We start from the raw sequence: 27,627 nt of genomic DNA on the forward strand, positions 1-27,627 counted from the left end.
CGTGGAAATGTATAGTCGCCAAATACTCTGAACGCGTGATGTTTATTCTAAATTGTGGAGGGAAAAACTGGAGGACCCGGAGAAAAATCCACGCCACCACGGGGAGAGAGGCGCGCCAACTCCAAATATGCGTGCGTCGGGGTCGGAATCGAACCTATGACCCCATGCATACCAGGCCAGGGAGTTATCATCTACGAAAAGGCAGTCCGGTGCCTTGAGTACGAATCGTCGATGTTTGCTTAGTGTCCGTGTCCTCACGTGTTTGCTATACACCTGCCACTGGACTCCCTGGACAAGACTGCAAACGAGATGCTCCATCTCAAGAGGATAATCCAGGTAATCGTGCTCTATCAAAATACGAAGCTTTGCTGTTTGGCTGTCTGACGGGAGGGAGTGAAGGAAGGAGCGACGGAGGGACGAAATTCTAACGTATTAGCACGGTATGGCTACGTACGGTGCGAAAGAAGTTCAACACACATACACATGACGTGCGGGCTGCTGGTTGTAATAAAATAAAATAAAAACGCAATCGTACTAGTGCGGTGAAATGTCAGCATCGGTCTGGAGATTCGCTCTGTGACCCCCGCCACTTCCCCCCACTATCAACCCCCCCCCCCCCACTATCACCCCCCCTCTCATCTCCCCACCCCCCCTCTCCGCCCATCTCCCCCCACCCTCCCGCCCCTCGGGGCTTCACATCGCGTTACGGCCCCGCAGCGAGCGAGGCGGTCGTGAATCGAGGCAATTTGGTTTCTCGCCAGTTCTGGCCGTGCACATAATAAAGAGCGGCGTAAATCCGAGAGAGAGGCGCATGAATTCTCCCCCCCCCCCCCCGCCTAGAAACAGCGGCACAATGGCATCTCCCCCCCCCCTCCCACTCCTCTCTCCCTCCCTCGCTCGCTCGCTCGCTCTGCGTGTAATTATTCGCGAGATAATTACGCGTTGCCCCGGCGAATTATTTCCGATCTCTTGGATGTGTTTTGCGTTGTTTTCAGCCGCAGCAGCGCCTCGGTTGTGCAGAGCAGCGCGGAGCTTTTTCTGGAGTGCCCTTCCTGGGCCAAGAGGAGGGGGGAGGTGTAGAGACATGGCCAGATTTTATTTAGAAAAGAACGCACGGGGCACGTTTCATCAAACCCGACGTATGTATTAACGTCGTTACACTTGTTTTAAAGATTGAGAACCAAAGGGATTGCAAGGCTGCAGCAATAAAGGTTCCGAACCGCTGCTGGAGAGGATTCGTCGTCTCTCCGTGGCATGGCGACGCCTGCGTTACCCCACCCTCCTCCGTGGACCGCGAGGGTGAAGTTTCGTCGTCGAAGGGTGCCGATGCGACTCGCTGTCGTTGAAAAACCGCTCCAGAGTTTAGACCGCGCGTTATTAATCATTAAAAAATATATATATATCAGGGCGATCCCGAAGGTTCTCGACTCGATGTATAAAGTTTAGTTCATAATTATTGGATTCTTTGAAAACGCGTTGCGTGGCTGTGTGCATATTCTCGTTTGTGCGTGTGCGTGTACAAGCGTCTGTATGTATATATATATGTTTGTATATACATATGCTGTATGCGCGTGTGCGTGCATTTGTACGTGTGTATGTACGTGTAATAGGTTGCCTTCATTAGGTGCTCGCTAACAGTACTTGCCCCCAAAAGTCGGTCTAGGCTGTACTAGTAATCTTTGTCTTTGTAATTGGTGTGGATCGGTGGCGCAGTGGTTAGCGCTTCACTGCGCTACGGAGCCGGTCGACTCGAGTTCTATACGCGCTCACGTGCAACATCGTTTCACGAATATCTGGAACCGGTCGCCTAGGTCGACTCAGCCTTAAATGGAGTACCTTGTGCAGTGTGTAAACATCTGCACCGGGGAGACAAAGGTGACATGGTGTTGGCCACCCATCCCGTCTTTTGCAGTGTCCGCCTTCATTAGGTGTTACTCGCTCACCGGCACTTGCCCCCGACAACGTTTGACGGCTTTACACGTGAGATCTGCGGTGACGTCTCGTACGAACTGCGGCGTGCAAACCGGTGGTGCATCTGACGTTCACTGCAGCCAATTGACCCACCTATAGCAGCTGGGGTGTGTGTCCGTTGACCTCCTTACCAGCGATCAGCCGCCGCAGATCCGCGGAGACGGAGCAAGGAAATCGGCACTCGCGCAAGAGCCTGATGGATCGCCACATCGCGATGACGACGGAATGGGGGAAGACTTCATCCACCAGTGGATAGATCGTGACTGACAGTGATGATGATGTTGAAAAAAGACAATGAGATGCACATCTGACCGTATTCTTTAGTAAATTCGGGTTTAAAAAGCCATTTTCGCCAGTGGTTTTTTTTTTATAGATTTGCTTCAATTCACACAACGGCGATTATCAATTAAGCTTAGGAGTAAAGTTTGTTAATATATTAGCAACTCAAAAAAAGAAATCAACATTTCTTTGAAAATATATTTCTAAAACAAGTTGTCTCCCTAATTTATCAAACTATTTGACAACATTCGCAACATTGCCACTCGTGCTCCTCCAAGTGTCTTTTTTGTGATCCCCGTGTGTGCTGCTCAGCTTTTAAGTGTCTGTATGTATATTTATGTATTTGTCTTTCTCTCTGTGTATATATGTATACGTCTATGGATATATGAAACCACGGAAACCCGAGTTCGATTCCCGGTCACGGCTCACAACATCAGTGGCGAGTTCTATGAAAGTTACATCTGAACCTGTCTTGGGTGTCCCCTGCACCATACTTCACCACTACTAGTGTGACGAACACGGCGTGGGTAGGCCTCCTTCATCCAGCAGTAGATTCACACAAAATCTGCATATAATTGTTATGTATGTATGTATGTGTTTATGTGTTGGGAGCGGTAGTGTAGCGGTTCGCGCGCTGAGCTACGAAACCGGCGACCCGAGTTCGATTCCCGCTCACGGCCAACACCAGTGACGATTATCTGAACCAGTCCTGGGCCTCCCCCTAGGTCAACTCGGCCTCAAACGAGTACCTGGTGCGGTGTGAAAACATCGCCACTAGGGAGACAAAGGCGGCCGGGCCTAGTGCTGGCCACCCACGCTCTCTCGTGTTGTGCTCCGTTACCACGGATCTCCCGCGTAAAATAGTCGACGAAAGCTGTCTAACTAATTCAAATAAACTTAACCTATCGGCCCATTAGGGCCACACATTCACATTTTGACGACACGGCCCAAAACACGCATCACAAAACCAGGCGCAAACTAAATAAACGCGTTCACATCTTGCCATAGTTGCCGTTTGTTGCTGGCCGTTTGTCATTTATAATTTGCATACACTTGTAAGGTGGCGTATTTAATTCGTAGGTCCCCACCAATGTTGTTGTGTTTAGTTTCGTTCTCCTTCCCCCGCGCAACCTCCGATTAGCGCGGTTTGCTACGCAGGGTGCGAAGGGAGTTTCACATCCACACGATGTGCACCTCCGTGTGTGAACAGCAGGAAATAAACAGAACCTGCTGAGTAAACGGCCAGAATTTGGGTGGGGTAAATGCCAATTCACCCACTCACTCACCAACCCACCAACCAACTCCCCTACTCATCTACCCATCCACTCATGCACTCATCCCACTCCCCTACTCATCAACTCACCCACTCACCCACCCACCCAACTCCCCTACTCACCCACCCAACTCCCCTACTAACCCACTCACCCACCCACATGCTCAGAACTTGCAGGGTAAACGGCCAGAACGAGGCTTTGGGATGAAGGCCAATTCAAAGGAGGTGGGTTTTCAAGACGGACTTCAAAATATAGCCAACGACTCGGGCTGTCTTATTGTCAAAAAGGCAGAGCGTTCCAAAGTCTGGGAGCGAGCTGCCCCGTTAGCGATGTGGCGCGGAGTGACAAATATAAATACAAAGACGGACGGACGAAAAAGCCTTCGGCGCAAACATCCATCCGCGTGAATTGGGAGACGCAGAACCCCCCCGTTTGCGAGCGAGGCTCTTGTGGGCGGGTGACCCGGGAATGAGTCGAGGACTCGCTCGGCGACGAACGAGCGTCGCGTGCCAGAGGCGACGCGATCCGTCAGCGGCGGTGGCGGCGTTTCGCTGGATCACGCATCATTGACTCATTAAGTATTAATGAACGTCCTAATAATGCGCGCTCTGGGTCTTGCGTGTTCCTTAATGAACACGCGCTTAATTACGTTAACGCCTCCATAAACGTGTCTTCAAACACAATACCCCCCCCCCGCAACACTCCCTCCCCATCCCCCCCCACCTCCTTCCCGCTCTCACTTCTCTATCCCTGCCCATCCCTCCCACTCTACTTGCACGCACAAGCCCCCCCCTCCCCTCCTGCCGTATCGCCTTTAATAGACGTTTCGGGCAAGTGCTGTTGGCGAGCGTCCGTGCAGGCCGCAACGGCACACGCAGGGGGGCGATGTGGGCAGCACCACGCCCCGACCGCCTTCGTCTCCCTTGGTGGCGATGTTTGCCTCCACGCCTGTACCGGGTACTCATTTAAGTCCGAGTCGATCTAGGGGGAGGCCCAGGACCGGTGGCGACAACTGCCACCGGTGGTGTTGACCGTGAGCGGGACTCGAAATCGTGTTGGGCGGGTTTTCATGGTGCAGGCGCGCTAACCCCGAACAACCATCCCCACGTAGCACCCCGAAACACTCGGCGCTGCCGCGAGACTTCATAACCTCCAACCTCTCGGTGTTTGCTTCTCCATAGCCCCCGCCCCCCCATACCGCCTCATCCCAATCTCGTCAATGGACCCACAACCCACGACTGCGCGCGTTCGATGTCGCGAGCGTGACGAGAGGGCCGACGCGGAGGAGGGAGAGGGGTTAGGGGAGTGGAGGAGAGAGTGGGTATGAGAGAGAATGGGGAGTGGAGGAGATAGTGTGTATGAGAGAGAGAGAGAGGGAAGGAGAGAGTGTGTATGTGAGAGGAATGGAGTGGAGGAGAGAGTGTGTATGAGAGAGAATGGGGAGTGGAGGAGATAGTGTGTATGAGAGAGAGAGGGGGAAGGAGAGAGTGTGTATGAGAGGGAATGGGGAGGGGGAAGGAGAGAGTGTGTATGAGAGAGAGAGGGGGAAGGAGAGAGTGTGTATGTGAGAGGAAGGGAGTGGAGGAGATAGTGTGTATGAGAGAGAGAGAGAGCGGGGGGGAAGGAGAGAGTGTGTATGTGAGAGGAATGGAGTGGAGGAGATAGTGTGTATGAGAGAGAGAGAGGGGGAAGGAGAGAGTGTGTATGTGAGAGGAAGGGAGTGGAGGAGATTGTGTGTGTGTGTCTGAGAGAGAGGCAAGGAGTGTCCACGTGTGTGTCTACGCGAGAGGGAGGGACTAGAGGAGTGTGTGTCTATGCGGGAGGGCAGGGGGGGGGGGAGAGAAAGAGAGGGGGGTGAGAGAGAGAGAGTGGGCGGGTGCGCGGATGACAGATTAGAGGAGGAGGAGGGGGGAGATGTAATCGCCTCCCAGGCCGACATGGAGCTTAACTCCCGGCGCTGTTGACGCCGGCGCACGACAACACGAGGGATGACGCCGAGCGCGCGACCCCGCGAGCCCGTCCCCTCACCGGGACCAGAACCGCCCCGCGAGAATCTCAGTGGCAAAGTTTTTGCGCCATAGGAGCCGCGACTCGCTTAGGAGGAGGAGGAGGAGGCGGCGGCGTCGTCGGTGGCGACTCGTCGACAGCGACGCTGCTGCTCCAACTGCTGCTTGTGCTTTCGCTGCGAGTGAGACTTCCGCAGACCGTCTGCCACCTCCGTCGAGTCGTCCGTCTCCGTCCCGTCCGTCCTACCTCCCTCTCCGTACCCGATGGATGCCGTGCGCAGGGACCTGGCCATGCTAATGTCGGAGCAGGCGCTCGCCGGGCACAAGCTGCACCAGCCTCGGCCGCGTTGCGCGCCGTCCGCCAGCCCCGACGCGGAGCGCCTCGCTCTGACTCCGCCGCACGTCGCAGCAGCAGGAGGCGGCGGCGGTGGTGGTGGTGGTGGAGGGGGTTTCGTGCGGCTGAGTCCGCGGGCCGCCTCGCTGCCCGGAGCCGCTCTCTACCCGCGCGACGCGTCCGGGCCGCAACTGCAGAGCGCGTTCCGCGCTGCGTCGCAAGTCGATGGCGGTGCCCTGCTGCAAATCTTCAGGCGTCACCGCGAGGCCGCCAGTCCCGACCGCTGCGCGCTGCGCTCCCCGAAGCGCCCCGGCCGAGGCGGCGAGCCCGCGGGCCTCGGAGAGGCGATTTCCTCCTCCGACGACGACGAAGACGGGGCGATGGTCGTGGAAGAGGAGCTGGAGGTAGGATGCTCGTCCCCCGAGTGTCCGGCGCCAGCGGCAGGAGGAGGAGGAGTGTCGGCTGGCGTAGGCCACCAGCTGGCCGCCGGCTACCCACGCAGCGTGAGCCCCGGGTCCGCAGGTGAGAGAGGATCTCGAGGTCCCGAGACATCGGAACGGAGGGAGGCTTCTCCGTCTTGCCGTGTGGGGGTCTTCGTGTTAGTGTGGCGCTCGTGCAGTGGTCAGCGAGGGGAGGTCGCGAGCAGGGCCCTTGGCACCAGCGTTGGTGGAGGAGCGGCAGGAGCAAGCTATGCGTGTCGAGTGAGAACGCGTGGCGACTACAAGACTCTTGGTGGTGTTTTTGTTTGTTTGTTGCGAGAGTCGCCCTGGGTCACAGGAAGCCGATGACCAGACCACAGATATTTTTATTTTTTATTTTTACGGAGGTTTGGAAACCTTACCTAATAGATATAAAGATTACAAAATGCGAATAAAATAGTAAGAGGAGATGTATTAATTATTTGGTGGGGGTTTAGATTGGTGAGGGACTACAGAACATAATCACGTGCTGAGACCCAACGGTACTTTCCTATAGAATTCAATAACAATGACTAGACATATATATAATTTTACACACTCGTCATCTTTCTGTGACTCTACTGCTGGACGAATGCTTTCCCATGGGGGATTGTTTTAATCCACACTTCATCACGCCGGTCGATGCTTCTTGGTTGGTGAAGGGCTCGGAGCGAAGTGGATGAGGGTATAAGAACCAAGTTCAGACATCGCTTCGGTTAATGTATTCATCACTCTAGCGTAATCGCTGCACGGCACCGAACGAGTATCGACGATGTAAGGTAATTATAACGTGCTGCCGTGTTCTGAACAGATGTGCGCGTGCACGTAGCTGGTCAGAGATTCAAACGATTAATCATGGAAACAACCCATGCATTTGACACGTGGGTTATCGCGACCGGGGATTTGATATTGGTGGCTGTGTCGGGTAGAGGAGGAGGAGGAGGTCATGTACACGACACATAATTTACGTTCATGCGGTGTGACCCAAAAGTCAATTATGAATGAAACTCATTTGAGTTACAACAATGGGAGTGGTGATGTATAATTGTGCGATAGCCCAAGCTGCATTTGACGTAAAAAATAAACATTTTAACTCCTATGAGTTTATATATATACAAAACACGTCTTATTACAAAGTTTGGCTGCGATTTATAGATTGTCTGCCTATTAATAACAGTCGTCGACGTGGCAATGTTCGTAATATTCATCTCGGTGATTCGAGGTTGAGGTCGGTGAGCCCGCATTTGTACGAATTACACACCGAATGATGTGGGTGGCTCACATTCGTATATTTGTTTAGTCCAGATGTCTTGTGACCCCCCCTCCCCCAATTTAATGTACCCCCTAACATTTATATTTTTTACCTTTGCATATTAATTTCTGTTTAAAAATCAACCTTCAAGTTGTTTTACGGTTTTTGAGAATCGAACGTGGGTCACAATACATCTGGACCACCTTGTACAATAGCGCATTGAAGTTAATTGCAACCTTACCACTATATATATGCACACACACACACATGTATAATTTTCTTCGAAAATGGAAATTGTATATTCATGTTTCGCACAATCGTGCGGTAACGCCGACAATATCAGCGCCCTAAATTAAAATGCAATAATTGTGTATTATATTATAAGCGGTGTTTCGAGCCCAATTGCTCTTCTCCATAGCGGAAAGCGAGAGAGTGGTGAGTCCGTGTACCCATTGGGACAGATTCACATCTGTGACGAAACTTATTATTTAATGATGATGGCGAGATGTTAACTACCTCGCCTGGTATACAAGAAGCCGTGGGTTCGATCCCGACCCTTGACGCCTGTTGTATATTTGGAGTTTGCATGTTTTTCTTCCCGTGGTCGCGTGGATATTTATCTGGGTCAGGACGATTCTGAAAAAGAGCTACGGAGCTCAGCGGGCCTTACCCTGTAAAATAAAGAAAACAGTGTAACAGTTGAAATATATCGGAAGTAAAATAAAACAATGGCGATAAACCCATGCAGGGACTCCTCAACTCCAGTCCTCGCCGCCCACCACCACCACGCTACTTCGTCTTTCCGCGTTTATCACTTTAACCCTCTCCCATTCAAATACAAATTAACTCGTCCCACGCTGCACGCGCCCGATGATTGTCAAAGACGTCACACGTGGCATGCAGCGCACACATTGAACACACGCACTAAGAGATTTCGATCTCAAATTTCGATTTAAAGCTTTCGTGACTGCAATGATTCATCTTCTTTGGTTCTTTCGGTAAAGTCACGTAGAATGAGAATAAAATAATAAATTGATAAAATAAAATAACACAATAATATTTTTCACGACGTTTCGGCCACAACACAAGCGGCCTTCTCATTCTACGTGACTTTACCGAAAGAACCAAAGAAAATCTCGATCTCAATTTGAATCGGCTCTATTAACGTATATAGCGTTAACTGATTCGAGCATCGCGTGGGGCGTGTTGTAACAATCATCGGGCGCGTGCAGCCTGGAACGATTTTATTGTATTTGAACGACGAGTCAATTGGTAAACGCCGAAAGACGTAGCGTTGTGGTGTTGGAGGAGCGTGGTGGTGGTGGTGGTAATTTGAAAAGCCCTGGTCGAAAACGAGGCTCCCATAGCGGGCTGTCACGTCTCGCTAGCCCAGCACCCATCCCCCGCGCTCGCAGACTACGCACGCCTCCGTGCTACAGACTGCAGCTACCTAACCCGTGCTACAGACTGCAGCTACCTAACCCGTGCTACAGACTGCAGCTACCTAACCCGTGCTACAGACTGCAGCTACCTAACCCGTACTACAGACTGCAGCTACCTAACCCGTACTACAGACTGCAGCTACCTAACCCGTACTACAGACTGCAGCTACCTAACCCGTACTACAGACTGCAGCTACCTAACCCGTACTACAGACTGCAGCTACCTAACCCGTACTACAGACTGCAGCTACCTAACCCGTACTACAGACTGCAGCTACCTAACCCGTGCTACAGACTGCAGCTACCTAACCCGTGCTACAGACTGCAGCTACCTAACCCGTGCTACAGACTGCAGCTACCTATCCCGTACTATAGACTGCAGCTACCTATCCCGTACTACAGACTGCAGCTACCTATCCCTTACTATAGACTGCAGCTACCTATCCCGTACTACAGACTGCAGCTACCTAACCCGTACTACAGACTGCAGCTACCTAACCCGTACTACAGACTGCAGCTACCTAACCCGTACTACAGACTGCAGCTACCTAACCCGTACTACAGACTGCAGCTACCTAACCCGTACTACAGACTGCAGCTACCTAACCCGTACTACAGACTGCAGCTACCTAACCCGTACTACAGACTGCAGCTACCTAACCCGTACTACAGACTGCAGCTACCTAACCCGTGCTACAGACTGCAGCTACCTAACCCGTGCTACAGACTGCAGCTACCTAACCCGTGCTACAGACTGCAGCTACCTATCCCGTACTATAGACTGCAGCTACCTATCCCGTACTACAGACTGCAGCTACCTATCCCTTACTATAGACTGCAGCTACCTATCCCGTACTACAGACTGCAGCTACCTAACCCGTACTACAGACTGCAGCTACCTAACCCGTACTACAGACTGCAGCTACCTAACCCGTACTACAGACTGCAGCTACCTAACCCGTACTACAGACTGCAGCTACCTAACCCGTACTACAGACTGCAGCTACCTAACCCGTACTACAGACTGCAGCTACCTAACTCGTACTACAGACTGCAGCTACCTAACTCGTACTACAGACTGCAGCTACCTAACCCGTACTACAGACTGCAGCTACCTAACCCGTACTACAGACTGCAGCTACCTAACCCGTACTACAGACTGCAGCTACCTAACCCGTACTACAGACTGCAGCTACCTAACCCGAATCCCGGACGCGACAGTAAACCACTGTAGTCAGCGCCCCTTCTCAACGGAGAATAACAACACTACCCGAAGTCTCTCTCTCTGCTGAAGCTCTCTCGTCGTAGGCCAGCAGAACTCAAGACTTTACATTTACCTCCTGAACCACATTGCTGCTGCTACTGCTGCTGCTACTACTGCTGCTACTGCTGCTGCTACTACTGCTGCTACTGCTGCTGCTACTACAACTGCTACTGCTGCTACTGCTGCTACTACTGGTGCTGCTACTGCTGCTACTACTGCTGCTGCTACTACTGCTGCTACTGCTGCTGCTACTACTGCTACTGCTGCTGTTAGCACTGCTCCTGTTCCTGCTGCTCCTGCTCCTGCTGCTACTGCTAATGCTGCTGCTGCTACTGCTGATACTGCTACTGCTGCTGCCACTGCTGCTACTGCTGCTACTCCTGCTGCTGCTGCTACTGCTGCTGCTACTGCTGCTGCTACTGCTGCTGCTGCTACTGCTGCTACTGCTGCTGCTGCTACTGCTGCTGCTCCTCCTGACATCGTCACGAACGGAGAGAACCGCGCTGAGCCAAGATCGCTATCGAACGCGCGATCTTAGTTTTGATTCTTTCGAAGGTTCGCGTTGAACGAACTCCCCGCATGCATGTTGTTTGTGAACACAGGTGCATAGTGCAATGTGATGATATAATCCCACGCAAGAACTGGTGAAGTATGGTCACATCAGAACAATCGCCATGATCCATGCGGCGTCCGGATGCCGTCATCCAACAGCGGATTGATCAATTACGGAACATTGCCATTCATTATTGTTAGTATTGTTGTGATTATCTTACTCGCGTAATTGAAATACTGTGTAACATAACGCTGTGACGGAACGGCAAGTTATTTGACGATAATGATACTCGTTTTCACTTGTATACACATAACCACATGTAAATATGTGCACGCATACAATTCGGGGCATTTGTATGCCACACTAGTTTACAGGTATTACGAATCCATCTCCGCTCAATATGCTCATCATATGCTCTTTAATTATTATCACATTTTGTTGTTGTTGCTGAACCGATGCTAAAGAAAAATACCTCATCAGCACCGTAGGTCTAGAAGTGATTAGGTCCCGTCGTATAAGTTCCAGCAAAAAAAAACATACCTCGTGACTTTTATATACACAACGGGCCAAACTCCGTACTAAATACTCCACGTATTTACGTATTTACATCCCTAGATTTTTATTGTTATTTTATTGTTATAATTATCATGACTGTATGCATCGAACCATGCGGTGTAGATGAAAAATCATGCCATCTGTGCTGTCTGCTGAGGTTTGTAGATCGTGGTTCATGTGTGTTCATGTGTGTGTTCATGTGTGAGATGCTTCCTCCATTGTCTCTGCGTTCTCAAGGTTTCTAAAACTGTTAGCGCGCTGCGCTATGAACCTGGCGACCCGGGTTCGATTCCCGCTCACGGCCAACACCAGTGACGATTATCTGAACCGGTCCCGGGCCTCCCCTAGGTCGACTCAGCCTTAAATGAGTACCTGGTGCGGTGTAAACATCGCCACTAGGGAGACAAAGGCGGTCGGGCGTGGTGCTGGCCACCCACCCCCTCGCGTACCGTTCCGGCCTTCATAGGTGCTCGCTAACAGAACTTGCCCCTACAGTCTGTTAAGGCTATATGGGGGATCTTTGTCTTTGTTTGATGCTTCCTCCATTGCCTCTGCGTTCTCAAGGTTTCTAAAACGGAAACTGGCTTTTTTTGTAGGTATTTTTCGTTACAACTTATGATTGTATAATAATACTCCTTCAATAATACATCATTACATCGCAGGATGATAAGTGTAGCCCATTGTTTTGAGGAGGCCTTCATCCAGCAGTGGATTGACCGTGGTGAATTATGAAGACAGTTTACAGACTTTTGTCACTCTACTGCTGGATGATATGATATTCCTTTGGCCATACTTTGACCATCATCATTGTTATTTCAGCAGGAAAGTCTCACTGAGTCCCATGACTATTTTCAGGAGGGTCCTGTCAAGTTTTACCGATAGTGGGGGGGGAGGGGAGGGCAACCATTGCCCCCCACAAACGAATAAATTGCGGGTAATTTGGCAACATGTGGACCATGACCTACTCGTGCGAATGACGGCCCCCGGGATATTTAGGACATTCTTTTGCATGGTAAATACACCCGCAGTGATAACCGGGACGGCCACGGCATTCGAACCGCGAACCTCTGCGGTGGGCACTGAACGTGCTCCCACTCGGCCTCGTCACTATCGTACCACGCAAAGACAAAGATCCCTCCGGTGTAGCCTCAACAGACTGTTGGGGCAAGTGCTGTTAGCGAGCAGCACCTATGAAGGCCGGCTCGGCACACGAAGGGGTGTGGGGGGCCAACACCACTCCCGGCCACCTTTGTCTCCCTAGTGCCGATCTTTATACACCGCGCCAGGTACTGATTTAAGGCTGAGTCGACCTAGGGTAGGCCCAGGACCTGTTCCAATAATCTTAACTGGTATTGGCCGTGAGCGGGAATCGAACTTGGGTCTCCAGGTTCGCACTAACCACTACACTACCGCTCCCAATAACCACACCTACACACATACAATTCATATATATATACCTGTGTAACACATTTGAATGTACGTCCATAGCCTGTCACGTGCATTGACATACAACACTGGCACGCTTAGCAGTACACAGTACACTCACAGTCTGTGTGTGTCAGTGCTGTAGTGTAAATCCTAATACATGTGTACTGTAGTGCGAGCTGGTGTTGACAGCTTTCAGTGTGAATAAATGTTACGCTCGCTTTCGTCAGCAATATTACTGTAACAATAATAATCACGATAATCTGATTTATGTTACACGACGAATAGCGTGTATTTGGTGCTAGTTATAGGTGTATACCGTTGGCTTTGTTTTTTTCATTCAGATGTTTGACTGAATAATTACCCTTATTGGATCGCGGTTAATTGATACACTCTTTAGATATAGAAATGGTTTACCACCACTGTATTAATACCACAGTGGCTATATTACACTCATATATGTGTATATATATATATACGTGTGCATATATAAGATGTATAGGGCACACACACCCGGAGGCTTACGGATCACTATTCAAATTGCATGCAATGCTCTCAGAACAAAAGATGAACACAGCCACGAGACTCATTCATGCCCTCTTCGATAAATACTTGCCATTGTTGTTGTTGTTATTGTCCATGAGTGTGCATTGTTGTTATTCAGAGAGCCGCGCGTGTATTCGCATCGTGACGTTGAATGGACATTTGGATTGGACGAGCGAACGCATCGATATGAGCGGCCGTCACTCTGTCAATCAACTGCTGGATGACGGCCCCCCTCCCGTAACGTCGTGGGGGGTAGGCGGGTGGGTGGTGGGGTGGGGGACTGGGTGGTGACGGGGGGGGGGTCTACGATAGTCACAGTAGTTTGGTGAATGTTCGAGTCTATAAAAATACATGTGCGTGTACAGATACACATATGCATATCTACGCACATGTATGTGTATATATGAACAAAAATGTGTATATATGTACAGACACATGTCCGCACATGTACAAACACATGTACGTATGTACAGATGCATATAGGTACAGACACATGTCCACACTGGCGGAGCCAGTTGGGGGGGGGTGGCACGTGCCCCCCCCCCCCAATGATCCGATCGAAATTATGGATTTCGATCGGATCATTGTGGTTTATTAGTAATAAATCGACATTTTGCGACCCCCACTGTCACCGTGTAGCGTATTATTACGTGCCAGGGACTCTATGAGATGATAGGACAATAGTCTGAGTCCATAATTGGCACTAAGTAACGGCAAAGCGGTTATAAGTGACTCGCAGAATTGTGCGCGGACACGATACACGAGCGCTGCCGATCACACAACGCAGTTCTAATTCGACCCTCGATCGATGGCTGCGCCCATCTTACTTACTAACAACTCCTTATTTACTAACAACTCCTCTATCATTTTTCATTGCTGGTGGGGTTGCCCCCACCCTACCTGAAAGTAATTGCATGTCCGCACCTGTACAAACAAACTTACGTATGTACAGATACATACTTGCATGTATATGTTTATGCATATGACATACACTTATGCGTGTATATAAACACATGCATTAATGTACGTGCATGTACAAACTCTCGTTTGTAGAAACGCACCCTTGTACATGTACAAACGCATGTCCATATGTACGTTATGCACATTATGGATATGTACAAATTATCTTTGTGGTGTGCAGATGCAGCCGGTATATTGACCGTGCAAAAAACAAAAGGATCTCGACGCGTTTGTCAATAACACCGTGGCCTTAAAAAACTATATAATATGCGACGTGTTGGGCAATGGCCCTTCTTCATCATCGTTGCTGAAGAAGAGACGAATGTGTTGAGTTGTGTTGTTTATTTAAGGCTGAGTCGAGCGAGAGGAGGCCCAGGACCGGTTCAGATAATGGTCACTGGTGTTGGCCTTGAGCGCGAATCGAACTCGAATCGCCAGGGTTCGTAGCGTGCTAACCGCTACAACTACCGCTACCCATAACACCAACCACCACCACGACCAACCACCACCACGACCAACCACCACCACGACCAACCACCACCACGACCAACCACCACCACTGCTAACCACCACCACGACCAACCACCACCACGACCAACCACCACCACTGCCAACCACCACCACCACGACCAACCACCACCACGACCAACCACAACTGCCAAAGCATCACCATTATCACCACACCATTAATTCGACGTACAGCTGTACACGGGATGAGTTATCTACTGCAGGCGCGCTTGTGTTGTTGTGGTTATTGTTGTTGTGATCATTGTTGTTGTGGCGGTTTTCACCTAACGTTGATAGAAGGATGAATGAGAGTGGAGTGGGTGAGCGGTCCGTGTTGTTGGCGCGGTAGGCGTCTTGTGCTTGTCGATGCTGGGGCCCGGTCCGCCTCGCCAGTGGAAATGCAATGCGATCACTGCCCCACTCGTATTAATAACAAGAACCACCACATCACCAACAACAACAGCACCACCGGTCCCTATGGACTCCATACGCCATATGCGCGTGTGCTCCTCGCGGCGTGTCTGCCTGTATGTTTGTGCATGCGCTTCGTGGGGTGGGAGCGGTGGCGCAGCGGTTAGCGCGCTGTGCACGAACCCGGCAACCCGGGTTCGATTCCCGCTCACGGCCAACACCGGTGACGACTATCTGAACTGGTCCTGGCCCGAACTATGTTGACTCGGATCTTACGTGAGTGCCTCCTGGTGCAGACAAAGGCGACCGGGCGTGTGGTGCTGGCCACCCAACTCCTCGTGTGCCACAGTGCCGGCCTTCACAGGTGCCTGCCAGCAGCACTTGCCCCAACAGTCTGTTACAGGCTGTACGCGGATTCTTTGTCCTTGTGCGAACACATGCATGTTGACATGCATGATTTCCAGGTCTCAGTTGAACATTTTCTGGAACGCTGCAAGGCTGACTTGGAGTGTAGATCATATCGGCATGAGACACTACCACTAGATTACAGAGCACGCCTATCCATAATCACATTATTTTATCCTATCTTCATATAATCCTATGAACACGTTCATAGTAATATAAGATACAATGAAGGGACAATATGGTGACATGGATTGTGATGTGATATCAAACGGTGTGTACAGCACATTTCGCATGTATAGTCTACCCTGTACATATGTAGAACTTCTTCTACACCGTACGTAGCCAACCGTGTTATTGGGAGGTGCCGTCATAACGTTACATGTGCCCTGTAACATTAAGACGGCTGCACCGACATCTATCTATCTATCATCTATCGTATATATGGTCTTATTTACTAACAGCTAAGAGCCATTTGAGGCAGTACATCTATTTTGTTCAAGGCAGATCTGAGTTTCAAACAGATGCATAAAATGTGCCGGACACGGGGGGCCTACGAGCGCTTTGTTTTCCAGCGGTTTGCAAAACGAATGAAGGGGGGTTGGTGTATCGCGTAGGGAGTTGTGGAACTCCGAAAGACCCAAGGGTGTGGGGGGGTGGCAGTACATCAGCAGCGTGTGTGTTCGTGAACCCGTCTGTGCAGATCTGCGAGCGTCAAACCACGCGGACACGTCACGGGATTCCCTCCGAGTACTTCGGTTTCCTGCCGCACGATGAGTAAACAGACGACGACAACAACAACATCAACATCATTGTTATTCCTACTATAATTATGATTGCCCGTTGTATTACGATAGGGCAGAACAACAATGTCCCTCTGTGGTGGAGGCGACGTGGTTAATGAAGGAGAAATATGCATGGATCAGCTTTTATCTGCTCCGTCGCGTGCACAGGTCTCGGGGGGGGGGGGGGGGGGATGGTTATATTTCGTAGAACAGATCGGGAATGCAACCTATTATAATTCATAGCCCGTATCACCGATGAGCACGGTTGGCCACGTACGGTACGAAATAAGTTCAACGTACTTACATACATAGCACGGTCAGACATATATTTTTAAAGGAGGTTCAAAAAACGGTGATTATAGCTTTCACACAGATACCAGTGAGACTACAAGCATGAATGTTTGGCCATGATGCGCACGCGCGCGCGCATGTTTTTACGAGCAAATAAGTCTCCGTGTTGTGAACAAGTCTCCAAGGGGTGGGTGGATGGATGCATGGTGGTCGAGACGAACGTCGGAGTGGCAGCCAAAGGAGAGGAGGGACGGTCCAGCCACGAAGCCGAGGCGACGGGATCGATTTCGACGTCGCTAGCAGGAACGTTGATCGATGGTCGAGGCTGAGTCAACCTAAGGCAAAGACACACAATCGCTTTATTCATAAGCCGGCGAGAGGCAATTGATTGATGACGTACGACGGTCCAAAAATAATAACGGAGTGTTGCAGCCAAGGAATGGAACGCGCCCGATATAGAGCGTCCATCGCCGGAAGAGACGGAGCGATGGAATCACTTCGTGTGCCGGTTGCTGGATTAATGATCGCATCGCATGACAGCGATAGGTGGCAGCGGCGGCGGGGGCAGCGGCATCGGTGACGCCTTCATCTAGCAGCCGATAGATCATGACACATGATGATGATGATGATAATTATGACAGGTACATTCTCACCTTAGCGTTTGAGTGTGTGTGCGTATATCTCTTAGTCGGTATTTGGGAAAGTTAAAAAAGGGTGATTATTGCTTGCTTAATGGTTCGAGTTTTTGTTTTATGCCAGCTTAGTCCTGCAGTGTCATCACGCTACACACGTGACGGAATTGCCACCGTTCATCCTTGTAACGGGAGCCGAGCCAAATCGATGTGAAGGGAATGGCGTTTTCCATGTAAGACATCTTCCTTTTTTATTTACATACGAATGGGATGTAAGTGCAGCGGTTGGCGCGCTGCGCTATGAACCCGGCGTCCCGGGTTCGACTCCCGCTCACGGCCAACACCCGGTGACGATTATCTGAACCGGTACTCGGCATCCCCTAGGTCGACTCAGCCTCAAACTCGGGGAGACAAAGGCGGTCGGGCATGGTGCTGGTCACCCACCTCGTGTACCCTTCCGGCCTTCATATGCGCTCGCGAACAGCACTTGCCCCTATAGTATGTTAAGACTATACGGGGGGTCTTTGTCTTTGTGCAGCGGTTAGCGCGCTGCGAGACGAAGCCGGCCACACGGGTTCGATTCCCGCTCACGGCCAAAACCAGCACTACGTCCGGCTGCCTTTGTCTCCCTAGTGACAATTATCTTAACCGGTCCTGGGCCTCCGATAGGTCGACTCTGCTTCAATCGAGTTCCTGGTGCGGTGTGTGAACATCGCCACTAGGGAGACAAAGACGGCCGGACGTGGTGCTGGCCACCCACCCCCTCGTGTGCCGTGCCCGCGTTCACAGGTGCTCCGCGACAATGTTTTATGTTCAGTTCGCTGTCCTTCCCCCACACCTCCGATTATCACGGTTGGCAAGTACGGTGCGAAAGAAGTTCAACATACGTACATAACAGCACTGGTCCCAGAAGTCTGTTTAGGTTATTAAACGGGTCTTTTTATATTTGTTTGTTCCTAATTATAATCATTTAATATATGAAAGCAAAGGTTTATATTTCGTATTTTAATCCGTTTGAGTGTGTACATGTATATATGTGTCTGCATGTGACAAAGTGCACCTAGCCTGGCACGAGCGTCGGGGTGACGTCACTGCTACTTAGTAGCGATTGGCGATTGTTGTGCAGGTGACCATGTTTGTGTAACTTCATTGACACCGGGCACAGCTTTTTTGGCGCGGCTTTTTTTCTGGAGCGTCTTATGCTCAGGAGATGACGGCACTAACGAAAGATTGTTTTTGTTTTTTCGAGAAAGTTCTGCGCCGGTTTCGGTGGTGACTTGATTCCTGGGACGTCTTTTACCCCACATGGCAGCAAACTGGTAGAACCCCGGAGAAATCCCACCGGACACGCGAGGGGATAGCACTCAAATATCTGCACAGACGGATTTACCGATCCCGTTTCCTGTTTGAATTTACTCCTCCCGTTCGAATGCAAATTAGCCCGTTCCACGCCGCACGCGCCTGATGATTGTGAAACACGCGCCACGTGACGTGCAGAGAAATTGATGCTGCTTTGTTGCATTAATAGAGCCGATTCAAATTAAGATTGAGGTGTCAGCGAGCGCATGTGTCTGTGTCTTTGTGCACGTGCTCCAACTGGCGCAGATCGTGTTAATTGGTTAGAGATCTCTCAAGATGGACAAAAGGGGTGGCATGCCTCAAAGGTGAGGAGCAGGAAGAAATAAGGCGAGCGCCGGTCAGGAAGGGGAGGACGAGGTGGAGAAAGAATGACCGGGCCGAGATGTCGGAGAGGATGATGATGATGATGAGGGGGGAAAGGGAGATGGCAGCAGCGAGCAGAAGTGAGCTGCGTGGAGCGGGCTGGGGGTGGGGGAGGGATTTAGAGTGAGGGTGTGGCCACGCAAAATTCGCGTGACTTACGGGAGGCTTGAGAGCTGATTTAGATACAAAGCATAAATGAACATTTCACATTGTATTGTAAAACCTTTGCTTATCATCGCACTTCATTGAGAAGTGGTCTGCCTGTATGGGTCTAATTAGGCACACGATATCCACATATTACATGCTCATTTTTTCAGAACTGCTGTTTGTGTTCAATTTGTTCTCCTTCCCCTGCATCTCCGATTAGCACTGTTAGCTAGGCGCGGTGCGAAAAAAGTTCTACGTACATACACATGCACATGCGTATCCACTCCGCAGGTCCACTCGAGGCACGTCGACCTAAATCACGCTCAGATTCTCACATTTGGGACAACTCCCCTTCCTTTGACTGCCATACAGACACCAAGAGTCTCTCCGTGGGCAGCTCGGACACGTCCCCTGATGCCAAGAGCCCGGGCCCGGGCACCAAAGCCCACGACATGGGGCCTGGTGGTGGCAACCTGAGCAGGATGAGCGGCCCCCCAGGCGGGGTGTTGGGCTCGGACGGGGTCCGGCGCTACCGCACGGCCTTCACGAGGGAGCAGATTGGCCGCCTGGAGAAGGAGTTCTACCGCGAGAACTACGTCTCGAGGCCTCGCCGGTGCGAGCTGGCGGCGGCCCTCAACCTGCCCGAGACGACCATCAAGGTGCGTGGTGGCCACGTGGCGTCGGCGTGAGACGGCGTAGAGACGTGGACCATCAAGGTGCGTGTGCCAACATGGTGTGCACGTGGTGCCCGTCGTGAGACGGCGTAGAGAGACGTGGACCATCAAGGTGTGTGTGCCCACGTGGTGCCCATGTGGTGTCGTCGTGAGATGGTAGAAATATGGACTATCAAGTTACAATCATTAGTAGTACTATTAGAGGCGATGAAAGAAACATTTACTATCAAGATGCGTGTCCTTTGTGTCCTCGTGTATGATTGCCCTTGTAACGTGAAGCTACGAGGTGGAGCCTCAATGCAGCTCGTGTGAGATGCTCGAGACATTGACCATCAAGGTGTCCATGTAGCATTGACAATGAAGGGGTACCTGTGTGTGTGTCTTTGTCCACGCGGTGAACGTGTGTCATGGTGAGCCGATGTCTCCTCCGCGTTCCATTTGTGCCCACGTGTCCCCGTGTTCCTTTCGCATGGAGCGTCGTGATGCGTGTCCACGGATGGTGTCCACGTGGGTTGATACAGAGGGTGAGCCGTCGAGACACGTGTCCACATGTCCACGTACTGTCCTGGTGTCTCTGCGACATGGACTGACGAGATTCGTGTCCATGAGATGTGATAATCGGCACGGGCTGGAAAAGTGTTTGCCCTCCATTTCCTGCTGTCCCCTAGCACATGGAACATAATGGTGCGTGTGTGTATACGTGTATGTGAGTGTGTACGTGTATGTGAGTGTGTGTGTGCATACATGTATATGAGTCTAGCGGAACGGTAGCGTAACAGTTAGTGCACTGCACTACAAAACCCTGCGACCCGAGTTCGATTCCTGCTCACGGCCAACACTAATGACGATTTTCTGAATCGGTTCTGGGCCTCTCCTATGTCGACTCAGCCTCAAATTATTACCTGGTGAGATTTGTAAACATCGCCGTGCCGGCCTTCAAAGGTGCTCGCTATCAGCACTTGTCCCAACAGTCTCTTAAGGCTATATAGATGAGCTTTGTCTTTGCATTCACGTGTTTCTGTGTGACTTAGGTGGACGTGTGTGCACATGGGCTATCATTGTTCGTGTCCACGTGTCGTTGTGACCACGTGTCCACGTGTCATAGTGTTCCCATCACGTGAGCGGGCTTTTGGGGTTGGTTGCCCTCCTGACTTTGTGAGGCGATCCGGATCATGTCCAGCTGTGCATCGACGTTCTCTCCGTGTGTACCTTTGGGGACGATAGACAATAGGAACAATCGACGATCATTGTCTCGGTGTTATTGTGTTTTCCTCTGAGACGTTGCCAATTGAGGTGTGCGTATCCACGTGTCTCGGTGTCAATGAGCTCTCGCGTTTTATTGCTCTCCAAAAAAAATCCAGTTTTTATCTTCACTTAAGGTGATATTTAACTTTTATAGGGCATAATTGCAGCGTTTATAGGTTTCCTTTAGGTCGTATGACAACAACGACGATAATACGTAGGCTTTCGCGACCAATATTATTCATAATAAAGGTTTTTGGTATCGTAACCCTCCACCATCCGACATGGCCAATCAGCAAAAAAGTGTCACGTTGACAAAAGACAAATAGTCCACTACTTTAGCCCACCGATGTGTTGAAGAGTGAAACGTCGTACTCAAACTGTAAATGTTGTAGATTCACTCTTCAACACACCGGTAGGCTAAAGTAGTGAACTATTTGTCTTTTGTCAACGTGACACTTTTTTGCTGATTGGCCATGTCAGATGGTGGAGGGTTACGATACATTTATAAATAACGCGATCTAACCCAAAAACCTTTATTATGAACGACTATAATCCTAACATCGGTTTCCATCGCTTTACGCTGGTTCGGTTTGTGCGATTTCGTAAATATCTGGCTAACCTATTTCTGCCAAAAATTCGATAAATGTGGCTTGAATTCACTCAGATTCGGATATGCGGTCGGACGTGGAAAATCATTGTGTGTGTGCTAACGTGTGTACCGTGTGTACTGTGTATGTACTGTGTGTACTCAATGTGTACTGTGTGCACTACTTGGCAAGCAGCTGTCTCCCCGCGTGGTTTCGCTTTGTGCGCCCTTTTGTTTGGAACGCATCTACTCCGACCGCATAAAGGGAGGGAAACCTGTAATAATAGAGACGCAGTTTGAACTTTATAGCCCTAACGTTGTGTTACAAGAAAAAACACACACGCGATGCTGCGTTGGCCGTGGTTTAAAAGCACGACCAACAAAGTAAAGAGATGTAACACATTAACAACCCTGTCCTAACACGAGACATACAGTATAACACAGGTGCTGAACAGGTGTTGAGCCTCCCCTAGACCGACTCAGCTGAGGACATGCGTAAAAAAATCCGCACTGGGGAGACAAAGGCGGCCGGGCGTGGTGTTTCATTCCCCTCCGCCCGCGCACCCCAACCCAGCCGTGTGGCCGTGCAAACCTTCATAGGTGCTCGCTCACAACACTTGCCCCAAAAGTCTGGTTAGATTCTGCTATAGTGGTGGTGGTGGGGGGGGGGTATGGGAATATTTGTCCGTTCTATCAATGCGGTGTACCTACCTGCTTACTTACGCGCACGTGTGCATGCACGTGTCCACTGGGCGGCCAGGTGTGGTTCCAGAACCGGCGCATGAAGGACAAGCGCCAGCGGCTGGCCATGTCGTGGCCTCACCCGGCCGACCCGGGCTTCTACTCCTACATGATGACCCACGCGGCCGCCGCGGCCGCCACGGGGGGGCTGCCCTATCCGTTCCCGCACCACGTGCCGCCGCTGCCGTACTACTCGCCCGTGGGCATCGCCGCCGGCTCTGGCTCGGTGGGGCCCTTCCCGACCACGGCCCTGCGGCCGCTCGACTCGTTTCGGGCCGCGCTGCACCACGCGCACCCTTACTCCCGGCCCGAGCTCCTGTGCGGCCTCCGCTCGCCGGGGACCGCGGCCGCAGCCGCCGCCGCCGCAGCTCTCTACTCCGCGGCTCACGGCCTGCAGCAGCAGCAGCAGCAGCAGCAGGGTGCCGGAGGAGGAGGGGGGCCCTGCTCGTGCCTCAGCTGCCACACGTCTACGGCCGCCACGGCCGCCGCGGCCGCCGCGGCCGCCGCAGCAGCAGGAGGGGGCGGCGGCGGCGGGGTGGGTGGATCGGCGGGGCATGGAGGGATCGCGCATAGGGCGGCGGCCGCGGAGATGATGTGCGGCGGCGGCGGAGGAGGCGGTGCGGTGAGGCCACACGAGGCTGGATTCAGACCGTACGCAGCGTCGGTGCTGAGCGGCGTCGGTGGTGGTGGTGGTGGCGGCGGTGGTGGCGGTGGTGGCGTGGTCAAACCTCTCGCCCCGCTCGCTTTGCACGGACACCGCGAGGAGGTGTCCCTCACCAGATGATGGCCTCGCGGCCGTGCCACGTGCGTCTGTCGTGACGCAGAGGAGGAGCGCGTGGCGCAAGGGTCCGTGCGCGTTGTGCGGTGCGAGCGCCAGGAACGGGGTGGGGGGCGGGGGGGAAGTTGGCGTAGGACGAGGGGGGTCAGACTGAACGGGGACCTCTTTGCGTGTCGTCGCCTCCACAAAGCCTCTGGGTGCAGCCCGCCGGCCCAATGTGCGTGAGCAGGACGAGGTGACAACACATTTATAGGCAACAATAACAACAATTGCCTGCGGTGCGTGTGGATGCCAGTCGAGAGGGTTGGCTATGATGACCGGTCGCGCTGTTTCGGTTGAACGTGTGTAGGTTGTTGATGGTGATGCTGCTGCTGCTGCTGCTCTTTCAGACTTTCTCCGCGGGCATTTTGGACAACACGGGCAGTCAGGCAGGGCGAGTTGGAAGGGTCACTCGCGTAAGAGCACCGCCTAAGGATGCCTCGGTAAACCGAGTTCGCCTTCCCCGTCACGCTTTTTGCCGCCATGCAACGACAACAACAGCCGCCAGCGGTTTGGTCGCCGGCAAAGAGAAGAGGAAGATTGCTCTAATTGGCACCCCCGAAGCTCCACGCCGGGGGCCTCTGGAGGCACGTGCCGGATCGATGCTATCGACAGGTCGGCACCGCCCGCAAACAATGCCCTCATTTGAAACCCGGGAGTTAACAACAACAGCAGCAACAACAACAAGAAACCCGGCTGTATCATAGAGTTGGTGTGGGAGATCAGGGGGATGAGAAATATAAAGACTCGTTCGCGGTGCGTACGCGCGCGTGCGTGTGTGTGCGCGTGCGCGTGTGGGTGCATGCATGTCGCGCGCGTGTGCATGTCGATGCGGTGGGGGGGGGGGGGGAAGGGAGTGGTGGTTGGGCGAGAGATGGGAAGAAGCCGGAGAGAAATTAGCAATTACGCGCGGCGGAGCGGCTCGGAGCGGCTCGGAGCGGCTATAACCGCAGGCTCCGGCGCGCTGGGAGCCGCTGTCAGACGCTAACAAGCCACTTAGGGAAGCCATTAAACCCGACACAGCCCAGGCGGAGACCGGGAGCAGCGAAACGCCTGCTGCAGGTCACGTGAGAGCGCGCTCACAACATTCGCTTGTGGTGAGAGAAGGCGCGCGTCCTCGCTCGGAGGGAGCGCCAAGTGCAGTCGCCCGGGGGTTCGATTCCTTACCCCGCTCACGGCCAAACGCCAGGTGGCGATTCTCCGAACCTTGGTGGACTCGGCCTTCAAATTGAGTAGCTGGTGAACACAACCACTGGGGGAGACAGAGTTGGCCGAACGGCCGTGATGTTCGGCCACCCATTTCCAGACGTGACCCCGTGCCGGCGGCCTTCATAGGCGCTCGCGAGCAGCACTTGGCCCCAACAGTCTGTGAAGGTGTCACGGGGGCATCTGTTTGTTGTTGTGCCGCACGTTCTCCCCAGCAGCGTTTCCTCTCGTGTCTATCGCGGGCTCCGGAACCCGGCAGGCGGTGGAAATTCCGCGTTTGCTGTGGTTTGACCAGGACATCCCGTGGTTGAGACCCCAAAGGGAGAGAGGCAGTCGGGGTGGTGGTGCGAATGGTGAGAACAGATGAAGACGCGAGGCAAAACCAAGTCCTTATCAGTCCCCCCCCCCTCTCCCCCCCCCCACCGCATCCTGGACCCACCACACTATCAATTATACAACAAAGTAGTTGCTGTTTTGGCATTGGTACTCAAGCACAAATAAGAAGAACAACAACAACAACAACAGCTCAAACAATCGTCAAGGGCACTGCCTTTAAAAAAATGAAAGGTATATAATAGGCGACGTTTTTGGCTAATGGCCATTCACCATGCTTCTTTAGAACGCATCGACCCCTTAGGCCATCACGGTGCGCATACTTGGTCCCACAATGCAGCACTCTCAGAACGCGGGGTTGGTGGATTACGCCGAGATATCCACGGGACTTCAGAGACTTCGCAACTCGGCAGGTTGCAAGGTGAGCAATGTCGATGGCAGTACAGCAAGGGGGGGGGGGGGGGTTCGCGGCCCGTCTGTTGTGGCATCTCATCATCCCGTGGGTACACGTTTACTCCAGCTGCTCCGGTTTCTTCCCACTCCTTCAAAATATAATAACCAAAATAAACATCAATTGACAAACATCCCAATGCTGGACTCTCTTTGAAAAGCAAGTATCGGGACTCGACCGGTAGAACTCCCGACTGTGAGTTGGCAACTTCGGCACAGCGGTATTCTGGGGAGACGGCAAAATCGTTGCTGACTAAATTACTCGCTCTCTTGCTTCTCGTGAGACGAGCACCGTTTTCCCGACAATATTATTTCAAAGTGAAGCGGTCGCACACTTATGCGACCTAACCGCTGAGCGACCACTTTAATGTTTCATTGATTTTCACGCGAACCGTTCTTGTTGTTGTTGTTGTTATTATTATGGTCATTGTTATCGCAAATTATTATTATTGTTGTTCTTCTGAATCACATGTAAGTCTTAATTACACTGACTATGAGCATCAACACGGTTCAGCACGCGATTATTGGTTATATATATATGCGTATGTGTATTTATAATATTAAAACATTTCCACGAAATCGATTAAGGACTTTCTTTGATTTCGTTTCTGAAAGAAATGAGCAGATATGTAAGTACTGCCTCGGGTTCGTCTTTGTGGGTGTGGGTCCGTGTATGAAGGTCGATTCAGCCTCAAACGAGTACCTGGTCCGGTGTGTAAACATCGCCACTCGGGAGACAAAAGCGGTCTGGCGTGGTGCTGGCCACCCATCCCCTCATGTCCTGTTCCGGCCTTCATAGGTGCTCGCTAACAGCACTTGCCCCTACAGTCCGTCAAGGCTAACCATGACATCTTTGTCTTTGTATGTGTGTGCACGTGTATGAGTGTGAGACGCGAAAGGTGATCGCTAACAGCACCTTCCCGAAAAGTTTGTTAAAGTCTACGTGGGGGAAAATTTGTCTTTGCCTTTGATTGTGAAACTCAAGCAGCTACACAAGCATCGAGTCGGGAACAATCACCACGGGTCTGTTCGCCAAAAATATCTGCACTTGTACCACATCAACTCAAAGTGCACCTCGCCTGGCACATGACGTGGCGATGACGTCACAGAGGCGAAAGACTGATGTTTTAAATAATGTGAATGCTGTATCCGTTACGTGAATGATTGACGGGCGATAAGGCATAATCGATGTTGCATTTGTGGTTACTGATACACTATCGTCATCTTGAATAGTTTATCTGCACTCAAACCAGAAAGTGGAAATTCCATATTCATATGCCGGGAGGGGGATCGGTATACCACGCATGGAACGATATCGCAAGGAGCTGCTAATAATTTTCACAGCAATCGTTTGTACATCGATACAGATTCAACCGTCGATGATGGATCGATTCGCAGTGTTGTACAGGTGGGTGATATAATGCGATTCATGTAACTTGGGATATCGAGACGGATTCGATTGGCACGGTATATGAGTGATGCTGAGCAGCGGAAATAGTTGTGGCTGCTCTTCCATCAGTGGAACGATCGCGCGGTCGGTGGAACAATCTCGTGGTCGCTGGAACGGAACGAGCCGCGTGGTCAGTGGAACAATCACGTGGTCGGTGGAACAATCTCGTGGTCGGTGGAACAATCGCGTGGTCGGTGGAACAATCGCGTGGTCGGTGGAACAATCGCGTGGTCGGTGGAACAATCGCGTGGTCGGTGGAACAATCGCGTGGTCGGTGGAACAATCGCGTGGTCGGTGGAACAATCTCGTGGTCGGTGGAACAATCGCGTGGTCGGTGGAACAATCTCGTGGTCGGTGGAACAATCGCGTGGTCGGTGGAACAATCGCGTGGTCGGTTTAACAATCACGTGGTCGGTGGAATAATCACGTGGTCGGAGGAACAATCGTGTGGTCGCTGGAACGGAACGAGCCGCGTGGTCAGTGGAACAATCAATCGCGTGGTCGGTGGAACAATCGCGTGGTCGGTGGAACAATCACGTGGTCGGTGGAACAATCACTTGGTCGCTGGAACGGAACGAGCCGCGTGGCCAGTGGAACGAGCGCAGAAGCCCTTCGTGGCTCCACCCCGCGGTGCCGTTTAGTTGAATGCCGCTCAAAAGTCGACATGAACCTTCTCTCTCGCCCGTGCGGGGTGAACCCGCGGGTTAAACTGGGCCGTGCCCGGTCCGGGGAACGACGTCATTTTCCACCGCAGAGCTGATGTGAGTAATGCATGCGTGCTGGCTTCTGTGATTGACTGGAATTTTTAATCTAACAACTACAATAAAAATCAATACGTTAGTCAATGAATGACACGAGCACGTGATGTACTATCACGTGAGAACGACGTGGCAGATATCAGATAATGCA

General features: G+C 51.8%; 1 protein-coding gene across 1 annotated transcript; it reads left to right on the forward strand.

Annotated features, from left to right (window-relative positions):
• Positions 1 to 5,390: 5,390 nt before the first annotated feature.
• On the forward strand, positions 5,391 to 25,851 carry LOC116944554 (uncharacterized). The gene is made up of 3 exons (XM_032958248.2): positions 5,391 to 6,386; positions 19,589 to 19,875; positions 22,482 to 25,851. Exons 1-3 carry the CDS (start codon positions 5,795 to 5,797, stop codon positions 23,244 to 23,246), a joined length of 1,644 nt encoding a protein of 547 aa, XP_032814139.2. The 5' UTR covers positions 5,391 to 5,794; the 3' UTR covers positions 23,247 to 25,851.
• Positions 25,852 to 27,627: the final 1,776 nt, after the last annotated feature.

The sequence above is a fragment of the Petromyzon marinus genome, chromosome 2 (genome assembly GCF_048934315.1).
Source record: "Petromyzon marinus isolate PM22_M1 ecotype Great Lakes invasive population chromosome 2, UKy_Petmar_22M1.pri1.0, whole genome shotgun sequence".
Lineage (NCBI taxonomy): Eukaryota > Metazoa > Chordata > Hyperoartia > Petromyzontiformes > Petromyzontidae > Petromyzon > Petromyzon marinus.

What these genes read in the sequence shown, in the direction of transcription:
- LOC116944554 (XM_032958248.2), top strand. Translation starts at nt 5,795, where the DNA reads ATGGATGCCGTGCGCAGGGACCTGGCCATGCTAATGTCGGAGCAGGCG. An exon ending in CGTGAGCCCCGGGTCCGCAG is followed by an intron (nt 6,387 to 19,588) that starts GTGAGAGAGGAT and finishes ACTGCCATACAG; the next exon opens with ACACCAAGAGTCTCTCCGTG. An exon ending in TGCCCGAGACGACCATCAAG is followed by an intron (nt 19,876 to 22,481) that starts GTGCGTGGTGGC and finishes CTGGGCGGCCAG; the next exon opens with GTGTGGTTCCAGAACCGGCG.